Below are 13,992 nucleotides of genomic sequence, written 5' to 3'. Positions count from 1 at the left end.
AACTGCTTCCTGTAGGCGTGGACCTTCCTGGCATTTCTCTTCAGTTCCTAATCTCCACTTCAACACAGATCAGTAAGGTCAAGTTTACCTTTTTCAACACCTGGCAGTCTCTTTAATTCCTAACTCCAGGTTTCTGGCTCTTTTCCAGGCAGGCTGGTTGCTTTACTCCTCAGACTTTAATTAAAGGCTCTTTATACTTCTAATAGCCGTGCCTTATGTCTGCCTAGCCCTCGTCAGGGCCCTATGGAGGCATCACAAATCAGCAGTGCCCAGGACCCACCTGTTTTGACCAAGTAGAAAAGTTGCTGTTGCAGGGCTCTCCTGCCCAGGTGGGTCAGGCCACCATTGACTCCTAGCCTTGACACCACCTTCAGTGTCCTGGAAGAATGAGCTCCTGTTTGTAATTAATGTAGAACAGTGGTTTTCCAGCCTTCTTTTAGTTTTGGATTTCTCTGTTAGGAACATGATCCTTGGTGGAAATGTAAACACCACAGCAGCAGGGTTACTTTTGGTGGAAGTGGGGGTGAGCATGGGCTGCGCACCCTGGAGTGGAGTTGACTCTGGCCTGGGTGTGTGTGTAAGAAAGCAATGGGTATAAATGCTGAGCATTTCTGTTAATGAAGTGGCCTGTCAAAAGCTAATAAAAAACTAACAGAAAGGAGCTGTTGGTTAGAAAAGATGAAAAGTCGGGCGATGTGTTATATCTTACAGTGGTGTAGTTCAGTCAAAGGAGACAAGGAACATCTAAAGGAAATATGACCAGAGGATTGGGGGGTGCCGTGTGATGGAACGTGCCAAACACTTTCTCACTTCTGGCACCTAATTTCATCTACGTTTGGCTCAATTTCCTTCAGTCCTACCTTAGTTGATTGCATTCCAAATAATTTGTGTAGTTGCTCTACAGCAAAGATGACTCTATTTTATGATATGGAAAAGAAGATGTAGTTTGGGAAATGTAATAAATAATCAATTTATAGTTTCTCACGGTTTTCTTCTATTTAAGTTGTGCCTAAAAACTACTGTATTCTCAATTGACCAATTAAGTACTCAAATTGTGCAGTACTTGCTCAAATTCAGAGTTTTGGGGGAGGAGGGTGGGGGGGAAAGGATAACAGAGATACAGTCAGTTTCCTTAATATATTTACTTCATTTGTTTAGTTCAAAAGTGTATACCATTTGCCGTTCAGAATTGCAGATATTTATTAAAAGAATGTCATGTCAGTTCAGAAGGAGTGTCTTATACTTTCTTCCGAAGGGAGAATGCGTGCTGAGAACGGAGGCGCACCTGCAAGGTGGGTGTGCACGAGGCTCGGAGCACGGGGCAGTCCCGGCCCTGGGCTGCTGAAGCACCGCGTAGCGTCGTCCTGCCGCAGGAGACGTTCTGTCGTCTCCTCCACATTTCCACCTGCTGGTGAACATTCATTTTGCCATCTGGCATGTCCAGAATTAGACTCACCACCATCTCCTCTCTTCCTGTGTCCACATCGGTATCCCTGGAAACAGTTTTCCTTCTGCTCAGTCTAAACCTCACAGTCACTTTCAACCGCTCCACTTTATTTCTTGTATCCCTAAGTCATTCATGCCTGGGGAGTCTTCATAGTGTAGGTGGTCACGCTTAACCTTTGGTGTTAGCTCGGGTTGCTGGCCCTGGTTCTGCCACTTAATAGCTATGCGCCTTGGGCAGATTACTTTCCTTCTCAGTTTCCTCATCTGTGAAGTGGAGCTAATGCTTACCTTAGGGGGTAGCTGTAAGAAACGAATGGAATATCAAATTCGTCTTGAATGTTGAATAGTACTCAGTAAATGGCAATAGGTGCTACTGTTGTCATTGAGTAAGAATATTCCATCTTCTGTACCCATTCCTTCCTTTGGTTATCACTGAGTCCAATCTCTTGGCCCTTCTCTCTTGCATTAGGGTCACAGCTTCTTTGTCGGTCTTATTTTCCACTCCCTCTTGCCAGACTTATAGTTAGTTCTTAAACACCTGTTTTTTTGTTAGCATACTCAAAAACCTTAGTAGCTTCCCGTTTCCTACCCCATCATCTAAGCTCTAGAATCCAGCTTTCCAGGCCTCTGTAATCTGCAGGAGCCTCCTCATAGTCTATCTGCATTCACTGTGATGTCCTCAGCCACACTCAGACTGTTATGTATGTGGCATCCAGGGTAAACATTCCAAAACAGATCATGTCTCAAACACACTTGCACGCACACACACATGCACACATCCACACCAACTGAAAACCCTGCAGGGGCTCTTAGTTAAAATGCCAGAATCCTCACCATGGTATTCGCAGTCCTGTTCGGTCCAACCCCCACCTGTCTCTCCGCCCTCATCTCCTACCACTCTTGCCCTCTCTGTCTCTACCAGGCCAGCCACAAGGCCCTTTCTCAAGTGTGTTTATGTACCATGCTACTTCTCTATAGTCTTGTACATGCTTTTTCCTCTGCCCATAAAGTTCTTCCCATCCCATTCTTTATTAATTCTTACTCATTATTTCAGCTTTTGGCATGAACGTCACTTTCTCAGGGAAGCCTTCCTTGGCTAAGTCAAATCTGTCTGTCCTAGAACCACAGACCCATCCTTCAGTACATTCAGCACAGTTGCACTTTTACACATATCTAGGTAGATATTTCGTAGACCCATTTCTCCCTAAGTAGGCAGCAAACTCCAAGAGTATAATTTTTGGCCATCATTGGGTTTTTTCATTATTTGGATCTGTGCTTGGCACATAAGAGTTGATACAAAAAAAATGCTCACTAAATCAATGAATGGCACTTCCCTTCCTCTTTCCATCCTGAACCCTCATAACCCCATAACACGGACTCATAGCATATCCATTTCTTCACTCCTATGCTGTGTCATCTGAAAAAAATCCTGTCTGAAGTCATTTCAAAGGTGATACCAGGAAATCATTTTCAGCATCCTAGGATGTATTAAGAAGCTTTGTCGGAGTGACCTACTAGCTGGGCTGTGAGAAATACACAATGCTTAGGGCTACCCCCATGGCACACTACAGCACTGATGAGAAAGTGTGTGACTATCAGATCCTCTAGCGTTACACTTATGTTACAATCTTGCAATCTTGTTATGTTTATAGATGGGTTATTAATTTTAGCAGTTGTCACTGAAGTAAGGAAAATAAATTTTCAAGAATAAAAAAAGATAGAATGATATTTTTTTCTAGAGTGTAGTAGGTCTTTATCAACACAGAGACTGAAAAACACAAAAATGATTTATATTTATAGTATCCAAAATGCATTGATGAAATAATTATCAATTGTTAATAACAAAATATTTTTTTAAAAGTTATAAATGCATAATGCATACAGTGAGGTACATATACAGCTCCATGAACTTTTGCATATATATTCGCCCATGTGACCACCACCCACATCAGCGTACAGAACATTTCTAATCCCGCAGAAGGCTCCCTCTTGTCTTTTCCTGATCAAACTGCACCCTCTGTTGCAATGTAATCATTATCCCAATTTCTATCATCATTAGATAATCTTGCCTATTGTGAAAATGTACTCGTGAAGTCTTAACACTATGTATTCTTTCGTTTCTGGCGTCTTTTGTTCAACATACATTCATGCTGCTATGAGTATCTATAGTCGGTTGTTTTTTATTGCTTTGCAGAATTCCATTGTATGAGCACACCACGATACACCTCTAACCATTCTTCTGTCTGTGGACATTTGGAGTTTTTCTAGTTTTTAGTTAATATGACTAAAGGTGCTATGAACATTTTTATACATATCTTTCGATGGACATATTAGTCATTTCTGTCATGTAAATCCTTAAGAGTGAGATTGCCCGGTCATAGGGTAGACATATGTTGCTTAATTATAGTACACTGCCAAACAGTTATCTCAAGTGATAGAACAATTATGCATTTTTAACTCATGAACAGAGTATGTGAATCCAAGGAAACTATTATTGCATAGTACAAATTGTGCCATTTGTTTCTGGTTTGTTAACATGAATTGACATTTTAAAGTACATTATATTAACTAAGACATGGAAACTTGGCCAGCCCAAGTGCTGGTTGGAATTAAAGGGGAAAGGAGGTTGAAAAATTCCATTAAAAATTCAGCTTTATAGAAGAGCATTAAACAACTGGAAGTTTAATAAATTCTGTCATTTGGTGAATTACTCTTTCCTTTAGAATGTTAGGAATTAATGTTTGGAGATTAAAATTAATTAGTAGTAATTTAGAAAAATGTATTAAGAAACTTGTTTGTCTTGCCCAAACAAGAAGGCATTGTTCAAAGCAGATACATGAAAAAGGACCATAATTTGCACCAAACATAATGTTCTGTTGAATAATTGGAGTTTATTATCCCATGTCTGATAAAAATAAAGTCTTAATGTCCCCGGCCCATGCCATTATTATTTTTCTATTCATTTTTATTTTGTACCCATAAAGCTAAAAAGTGTATTTCTTTTTCATGTGACCAAGAAATTGTTTAACTTGCTTTGACTGTAATTTGCCTGTTTCCAATTTATAAGTTCTTCTGGAAGTAAGAAGATATTTCTTTATCTATTTACAAGGGATTGAGAACCACAGAGCACTATTTTGTGTGTGTGTGTGTGTGTGTGTGTGTGTGTGTGTGCGCGCGCAAAGGCAGGGAAATGGAAAACCCCACAGAGAGGTCTCCTATCATTTCCTTCTGAGTGTAAAATAAGATGTCGTTTTGCTTTTTCTGTTTCAGCTATCTCAGGGATCTCCAGAGCCGATTGAACCCAACTTTTTTACAGCAGATTATCAGTTATTACATCATTCATCAGGTGAAAACAGCCTGTCCCCAAATGACCAGACAGGTAATGGTCATCAACATGGATTATCTGGCTTTCACAAAGAAATATATTGTTTGGATCAACAGCTATCCTTAAAAGATTATCTTCAATTTAAAAGAAAAATAGAGTTTATTTGATTATCTATGGCAATAATTGGAAGGGATGTATGATAGAAACTTAGAAATTCCCTGGGATTTCTCTTACCCAATTGTGACAGCTTCCTTGATCATTATTAAATACTATGAAGAAACAGTAGAATTTGTGTGGGTGAACTGTATTTCCTTTTATTTCTTCCTGCTTATCTGATGATGGGAAATCAAATGCCCGAGAGCATTTAGGGAGATAAGCTTAAATATTCAAAACGAAGAAAACTTGAAATTTACCTGAAGAATCTGCATCAGACACATTTAATTTTTTTTTCTTTTTGTGCATAAATTTAACATTAGGGGTACAGTATAGCATGGGGATTAAAGGCACAGATTCTGGAAACCTGGATGCCTAGATCAAAATCTTGGCTCAACCATTTAGTAGCTGATGTTGGACAAATTATTGAATTTCTCTGAACCCCAATTTCCTTGCCTGTAAAATTGGGGTAAAAATAGTACCTGCATAATAGAGTTATAATGAGGATCAGAATAAACATAAAAAGTGCCAGGCCATTAGTAGGAGCTTAGCATAACTGAACTCATCTTGTATATCTGAACTTTAAGAAGTTTTCAAGCTACTCTGAGGTTTCAGAATTTCTAAATTATTTTTTTTCTTAGTTTTTTTTTTTTTTTTTTTTTTTACATTCTATGATGTTGTGGAGCAGTTGGGAGGGAGGGTTAGAGGAGAAAGGGGAAAGAAATGGGAGGGAAGGAGGAAGGAGGAAGGGTGGGATTGAGGCCTGTGGTACCCCCCTCAATCCCACAGGGGAGACAAGGGGACTTCTGGCAGTGGTTTGGTCATTGCCGGGCTGGGTGCAGATGTCAGGGGCATGTGGCAAAAGCCCTCACCCCCCCACCACCCCAGCTTGGAACCCAGGGTCCTTCTTGCTGTAGCTCAGTGGTCATCGCTGGGCTGGGTACATGTGTGTGGGGGGTGTGTCTGAGGTCCTCTGTCCCCCACCACCATGGCTTGGGAGAGCCTGGGGCATTTTCTGCAGCAGCTCAGTTGTCTTCTTTGGGCTGGTTGAGGGTGTTGGGGGGCTTGGCTGAGGCCTGAAGCCCCCCACTGCCCCAGCTCGGTTGAGCCTGGGGTGCTTCCTGTGGTTGCTGGGTGGTTGTTGCTGGGGTAGTTTTGCGTGTTGGGGGTGTGTGGCCAAGGCTCGAGGCCCCCATCCTTGGGACTGGTTGCAGGTGTTGGGGGGCATAGTTGAGTGAGTCCCTCAGCCTTTTCCCCTTTCTGACTTGGTAGCCCAGAGGACTTCTGGTCTTTCAAGGTGTTATAGGTGTTCTTTGGTGAAAAGAGATCTTTACTAGTTAATATCAAACTTTGTCTCTGGTTGTGGGTACTTTGTTTTTTCTTTCAGTCCTGTGTTGGATTATTTCCTTTTCCCACCACTTAAACTCTGCGCTGGAACTAATTTGTCATCCTTTGCTTACTTCTAAAATGGGGGAACTTCCTGTGGTGACCAGCACTTGAGCTCTGTGGTTGAGCTAAATTGCTGCTTTGCTGCTGATTCCTAGGGAAGGCTTTTTGTGCAGCTCAGGTTTTAATGGTTGACTTTATAGGTAACTTCCAGCTCTCATTAGATCTGGTGCACCTGGGTTGTGTAGAAACACTGGTCTGGGCCTGAGTCTTTTCAGCAAAATGCACCCCCTGCAGTTCTATATTCCTGACCAGTCTCCTCTGAGTGGTCCTGCACTGATTGGGGGGCAGGTTGGCTGTCCTTGCTATGTCCCAGTGTTCCCCTGGTGGGCCCGTCTCCCCCACCACCCTGTTCTAAACACTTCCCATGGGACAGGCCATGCTCCTGTCCCTTGCAATGACTCACCAGCCTCTGACTGGCTCTGTTTTTCAGTTGTTCTGGCTCCTCACTCCTATGTGGGTCCATGGGAACCCTATTAATGGTCTTGCTGCCCTGGGGGCCACCAAGGCCCTCTTCTCTCCTGCTGCCTCCAAGCAACTTCATCTGACGGGCACAGCTGTGGATTTTGCCAGCTTCTGCTCTGTGTGCTCAGCAGCTCCAGCCTGGAAGTACCTGGGATTTGAAATGGTCAGAGTGGTTCTTTCTTTCTCTCATCATGGCTACTCCTGCCTTCATCAACTCTGTAGATCTCTCCTCCTCTTACCCTAAGCTCAAGTGGCCCCAGCTTGGCTGTCGTTGCTTTTTTATAGTTGTAAATTGGTTGATTTGTGGGAGAGAGTGACGCTGGGGGACTGTCTATTCTGTCATCTTGACCTCCTTAAATGGTTTTTGAATCCCTATGAACTATAGTTATGTCACTTGGTGGAGAGGATAGAAGTGAAGCTTTTAGTTATACAAAGACTTGCCATCTCTTTAGCTTGGAAAAATGCTTTCTTTTATTGTAGCCTAAGGAAATCACTTTATGTATTAATTATCAAACTTTCCCTAAGTCTCAGACTCCTGAGATAATTAGCCCCTGTGTAGGCAGAATTTTATTTAAAATAGTCCCTGAGAAATCTGTAAGATCAAGATAAAATGTTGTCTAAAGTCATTTGCTTTAAAAAAGCCTCTCCCAAGACAGGTAAATTCATCTGCAGGCCATATTCCTCCTTATAATGGCAACTCTGATGAAATGAAGAACTCTGATGGAAGTCTCTCAAAAGTCTGAGAGTGAGTTCCTAAACTCCTCCCAGGGCAGCTGGACAACCCTGCCCCAGAGCTGACCAGGCTTGGCCCATGTCACAGCCGGCTGGGCAAAAGTGAAGACAACAGAGCCTGTGAGCACTGTGGGGAACACCTTTAAACTTGGCTTTACAAATGAGCTGCCAGTACTCACATCTTCATGCCTCCTCTTGACCTTCAACCCATTCTCTTTTCTCTGTGCAAAGTGTCAGGGCAACTCCTGGGCCTCCACATAAGTCAGTGTTGATTGATTTGAGTGGAAGCTGGTCAACATTGCTTTGGGTGGCATTGGGGTAGATTAAGGTGCTGGTATATCATATTCAGACCAACCATCAAAAAAAGTCTTCTGGCATTAAATTTATTTTATTTTCCTCTAGGCAGTCACATGGAAGAGTCAGATCTTCGTTGTCTGTCACTATCTATTTCTGCCTCCCTACAAGAGTTAATTTTCTTGCCTTGTGAGTTAGGGAGAGTCTCTTAATCAGAAAACTCACCCATCAGGTAGTTTGTGTTTAGAACTGCTACTTGCCTGCCCCTAACACATTCATGCACACACCCCTTACTTATTTGGCCAATATATAACAAAGGCAATGTCCCTAAATCTTTGTATATTATTTTGTGATGGCCATGTCCAAACAGCCAGTTATTAAAAAAAAAAAGAAGCAAAAAGTTTGAATATCCAAAGTCAGGATACTTCGGAATTTTCTTGTGAGTCTCATCTTTATCATTAAGAAATTGACCCCTATGATTCAGTTGAAGTCATAATCTCCAGTAAAGTCTAACTAAGAAAATGTAAACCAAATGTCAAATCAATTACCTATTTCAGGTCTACCCACCAGCTTTGATTCGGAGGAGGGAATAACATATGAACAGATGCAGGTGAGGTTTTTGCAGTACCTCTGAACAACTTTTTTTCACTTTTAATTCAATACTAACCTGATTTTTTTCCCCTCAATTTTAGACTGTGATTGAAGAAGTTCTAGAGGAAAGTGGCTATTACAATTTCACATCTAACAGGTATGATCTAGAGTTTGGTTACAAATGTGAAAGATGAATTGAGATCATCTTATGCTAGATCTGATTACTCTATCCTTGATTGCAGAGATCTTTTTTTCCTTCAACTTTTATATTAAACACTTTTATAAAATATCTTTGCTTGAGACTAGATGCAACCATGGGTAGAATATTTGTTGCCTGCCATTTGTGTGGATGCAGGTGCTGTATTCTCTGTTGAAACAAAAAGGGTGATTGCTTAGTAGTAATTTACTCCCATAAAAAAATAACAAACATAATTAAGAGGAAAAGCATTTCTAGATTGGTTTTTTAAAATTAAATATTTACTTTTTCCTTTCTAGAAGACCTGGGAACTCAGATTTCCATCACTGAAATCTATCCATTATTTAGATAGAATGCTAGGGGAAAAAATGCAACTAAATGAAGAATCACTTCAAGTGAATTTAAGATATGTCTGTGGAGAAGGGACTTTCCTATTACGTGCTTCCATTCACTTACTCTAAATAAGAAATCTCAGTTTCCTGGAGCTGTATATTATCTACTAATATAACCATTATTAGTGCTTTTTTAAAATTAATTTTTTATTGAAACATTGATTGTACATATTTATGGAGTACAGAGTTATATTTCAATACATGTATACAATGTGTGATAATTAGCATATTCATCATTGCATAAATTAATCATTACTTTTTGATATGCACATTTCGTCTCCTCTCTAGTCATTTGATAACATGCAGTAAATCGTTGTTGATTACAGATTCCTGGGTCAACTGTATACCAATAGTTAATTTTTCTATCTAGCTGTAATTTTGTATCTATTAAAAATATATTCTTTTTCATCAATTTCATCCAGTTCTGGATTCCTGTAATTTTGCTGTTGTACACAGTGTTAGCACAAAAATTTGAGTGTAATTAGTTTATTTGAGAGATGATTCCATGCAACACTGGTAGGAGAATGAAGAAGTTATTCGAAAAGCTTTCATTATCAAGCAAGTTACCATTGTGGGTGACTGCAGCTTGATCCCACTGGAGAAATCTGAGAGCCAGCGTAGAACATTTATACCTCAGTGTTATCCCACTTGAAGAGTGAGGAAACGGGTATTTATCCTCCAATTTCCGTCAGTCATTGCTTGAGGCCTTTCCCTGGGAGGGGTTAATTCCCTGGTGTTTATGGCCTTTTGTAAAAGTGAGCAAAGAAGACTTTAGAGGCCAGAGAAATCCTCAGAAAAAGAAATGCAGATACTGGAAGTTGAAAATCTGGCCAGCATGCTTTGAAGTGGGTGATATGGGTAATGGGGTATGGGCATGGATGGTGTCTGCTACATGAGTTGTCTCTTGACTTTTCCAAGGAGCCCACTCATAGCTGAATGATCAGATTCGTTCCAGACATCCACATCCACATTCTGTATGGCTCAAGGTTGTTTCAGGAGGCATAATCCTTTGGATTATATTCTTTCAAAGTGGCCTTTTATGCCTGGAGGAACTGCTTTCCTTTCCAGCTAGTGAAGTTGTTTTGTGATCACTATTTAAATTATTCCAGAAGTCTTCCCCAAAGATAACTAGTAGCCATGCTGGGAGAAAAAAGGCTCAAGAACATCCTGTTAAGATCATTGTATGGAAACTAGATTCCTTTTTTTTGTTAGTTCAGTCTTCAGTTTTTTTTTTTTTTCCTTCTTATCCTATTTCAACAAGGTTTTCTTATGAATCACACATAAAATTATTCAACTACTTGCTCTTTTGTCTTCATAATATAGTTCTAAAATATTACCTTTGTACATTTATTTCTGTTGTGATTTGTAACTGCAGAGAAGTGATGAGTAATCCTTATTTTCCAAAGATACATCATTAATAGAAATTACCATCTCCACAACCACTCTCCTCCCACCATCCCTGGAGACATTTTTGAATTTTCATTTTCTCCTTGAGGGCTGAGTATAGCATGAATGTCTCTGTTCTTGACTCTCAGTATCTTATTATTTCAAGTACCCTTGGCTTGTTCTGGGGCAAAGTTCACTCTTGTCATTTTATCTGCATTTTCTCAGAGACACAGGATCATGGGCAATCAGTATCTTCATATTTTTATGGAAAATCAATTAAATATCAATGAAAAACTAGGCATGTAAGGAGCTTAGGGAAGCTCTTACAAGAACTCTTCTTTTTCTTTTTCTTTTTTTCAAAAAAATATTTGTCCTATTTTGGAATTTATGGTTGTTCTTTTTCAGTTGAAAACTATCATTAAGTTTTTTAAACTCTTGTTCCAAAGACATATTCCTTTTTTTAGGAAACAATGGAAATATTGTAATTATGATAGACATATGATAAGATGCCTAATAACAAAGGCAAAAATTTATTCATAGATATATTCAGAATTGTGAGTAAAATATGAAGGCATGGTTTGAATAGTTAAGTGCAAGCAACATAAGTTGGATATGACATCAATTTTTCAAAAAAATGCTCCAAATTAAAATGAATCACGTTTAAAAATTGATATATCAATTCATATATCCATGGTATTTCCTTTTCAGCTTCTAATAATGATGGAACATATCTTGGGAGAAAGACTCTTCACAGTTTACTAGTAAAATTAATCCTTGGTTGTGCCTAAAGCTGCTACTGGTTTACAAATTTTCCAAATTAATTCCCAAGAAATAAGTCAGGCTTCACTCAGAAGCACCTAATAATACACAAGGTGGAAGTACACATAACTCCAAATACAAACAGATCAGCTGGTACTGTCACAATTTTTCCACAAAGGATGAGGATGCTAAATATCACAGGATATGTGGAGGTAGTTAGCATCAGTATGCAGGATCAGTAGAGTGTATTCTTCCCAAATAGGTTCATAGAATGGCAAATATTATCAAAGATGTTACTAGATGTTCCCTGAAAAATAAGATTTCATGACCAAATATATTTGGGACACTCTGAATGTACAATTTTTGGTTATTGGAGAATAATGACACCCATTACTATAGTAAAGTATCTGAGACATATGGTAGGAAGGAAATCTGTTGACCTTGTTTGTTTACCCCACTGTTTTCCTCATGGTTCACATGAAACACAAGTTGAGAGAAGCTGTCCTAGCTGTAAGATTGGAAATGGGAAACAATGTTTACACTCCTCCACCAGGGTCTACCCAGATCTGCCGCTGTTCTCATTGTCATAGTCATCATCTTGATTGTCATCATCATGATGAAATATGATTAAATGATCTTGATTAAGCACCACGCAAAGAGAATTACATACCTAATTCCTGTGTTATTCAAGTCTACAACTTAAGACTGTCTATTCAAACTTAATACACACATCATTCAGCCAGCCACTAAAGCATTAAGTCACGAGACAGTACAGTTTCAGCTTAGACTGTAGGATTTATATTTAGTTAGGGAAGAGAATAGAGAGGTGCCATTTTCAAACTGAATGTCTCAGGATAAAGCCATTATCTATTAGCTATCTTTGGGGAAGTTTTCTGGAACTGTTTACATAATGGGTAAACTTCTTGGACAATTGGTTAGGAAGAGTGTCTCAGGAACAAAATGCTGCATTAGGAAAAGAAAATGGTGACAGAAACAGAAATAACAGCAAGGACCTCCGACCCAAATGAGGGATTTCTCATTTCTAGGCTTCTGGGAAGGGGAACTAGGACTGAGCTGAGAGGAAGAAAGCAGTGTAATGAAAATGAAAGGTCAACCAGGCTTGCCCAGCCTCATAACTGTTGCAAAAGTGGGCTCTATTCTTGATCATTTTCATGGTTGTATGATAAATTATATTTTATATACATAAACATTTAGCTTTTTTATCAGAAGGATATAGCCTAACATGCTTTAATTTTATCATTGTTGTTTGTGAAAGTAAGACTGAGTTCTGTGAATGAATAGTCAGTGAGCATATCATTTTTATGAGTATACATTAATATTTTACTTTTTGATAATAAAATATAAGTTAAGAAATGGCAATATACAAGATAAAAATAAACCTAAATTGAATCAACTTGCATTGCTTTATTTCCCTAATTGACTAATGGACATGTAAAATAGTTATTTTAATGTACATAGGCATTCAAATGTACAAGCTACTTTAAATGGTTGTTTATTTTTCCACTATAAAGTGTTATCAATTCCTATTGAGTTCATAATTTGAGAAAGACCTGTTAGTACTAAACTTCAGCAAAAGACAGTTCTCTAAAAATGTCTCCATCCTAATAAAAAGAATCATCTTTTTATTCATTGTGCTTTATTTACTTATATGCCTGAGCCACAGTTTTTGAAATTGAATGTGTGAACTATATTTGTGACTGTAGAGAACTCTTTCTACTTTTGAATCTTCTAGGTATCATTCCTATCCGTGGGGGACCAAGAATCACCCAACCAGAAGATGAAAGTGCTGCACTTTAAATGGACATGATTTTCCGGGTGAAGTTCAAGTTCTGGACTTCAGCCACTGCTGCAAGATGCCCAAGGTTTGGGTGCTGCTACAAGGGTGTGAAAGAGAAAAGACCAAGATGCCATGGGACCTGCAGGACCTCTTTCTGGAGGTTCTGTGCTGGAGTATATGACAGCTGCAGTGCTTGGGGGCTCCACTGCCAGGATGCATTATATACAGGCTGACAGGACTCTCAGTTTGCTCCTGGGAGAAAATGCTACAAAATTCTTCTGTGGGAGAAGGAAAAACCACTCTCACAGAACTTTCCTACAAGTTTAAAAAAACAACATATAAAAAAATTGTTATATTTTTCAAAGGAACATTTTATACTCAGAATTGCTAAAAGTATGTTTAAAGTTATCTAACCTTCTATGTATAAAAAAGTAATTTTAGATAAAAAAAAAAATTTACAGGACCCAGAATAATATATTGGATGATTCACTGTATTCTCCCATTTTTGTTGTAAAGAAATTCAAAATATCTGATTGATTTCTTTTCTTTTCTTTTTTTTAAAAGTTTATTATTATTATTATTATTTGTTGAAAGAATTAGGAATGGTTCTTTCTTAACCATTCAGGTGCTAGTGGTGTTGAACTGTGATACAGTGTAGACAGTATTTGTAACCTTGCACAGCCTCTGGGAATAGCTGTCAAATTGTCAGATTTAAGTTAGACTAACAGAATACATTGATATATAGTATGTGTACATGTACGTATGTATGGGGGGAGGAAGGGAGGTTTTTATTAGGCTAATGCTTTGCTGCTAATCAAATTTATAGTGTTTTTAGAGCACTTTGAAGAGTTCATAGAATCTATGAAAGAGATGCAATATTCCTTATTCTAAGTCACTTTTTACTAAAATTACCTACATTGTTTATAAATTTTTACTGTTTGGGAATTTGAAATGAAAATAAGTTATATAGGAAAACATGAATTCCTTATTTACTCATGCAGATTGCCCA

The 13,992-nt window shown here is 38.8% G+C and overlaps 1 protein-coding gene across 8 annotated transcripts in view; it reads left to right on the top strand.

Annotated features, from left to right (window-relative positions):
• The window catches only part of NEK10 (NIMA related kinase 10), a 222,101-nt gene extending 209,114 nt beyond the window's left edge, over positions 1–12,987 (top strand). For all 8 annotated transcript variants that reach the window (XM_063114326.1, XM_063114324.1, XM_063114321.1 and 5 more), the window contains 4 exons: positions 4,717–4,825; positions 8,419–8,471; positions 8,554–8,609; positions 12,939–12,987. In XM_063114326.1, coding sequence (XP_062970396.1) covers positions 4,717–4,825; positions 8,419–8,471; positions 8,554–8,609; positions 12,939–12,987 — 267 coding nt within the window. The remainder of the gene's footprint in view (positions 1–4,716; positions 4,826–8,418; positions 8,472–8,553; positions 8,610–12,938) is intronic.
• Positions 12,988–13,992: the final 1,005 nt, after the last annotated feature.

Source organism: Cynocephalus volans, chromosome 11, assembly GCF_027409185.1.
Source record: "Cynocephalus volans isolate mCynVol1 chromosome 11, mCynVol1.pri, whole genome shotgun sequence".
NCBI lineage: Eukaryota > Metazoa > Chordata > Mammalia > Dermoptera > Cynocephalidae > Cynocephalus > Cynocephalus volans.
Note: the sequence above shows the minus strand (reverse complement) of the source record. Positions and strands in the feature narration are given on the sequence as shown.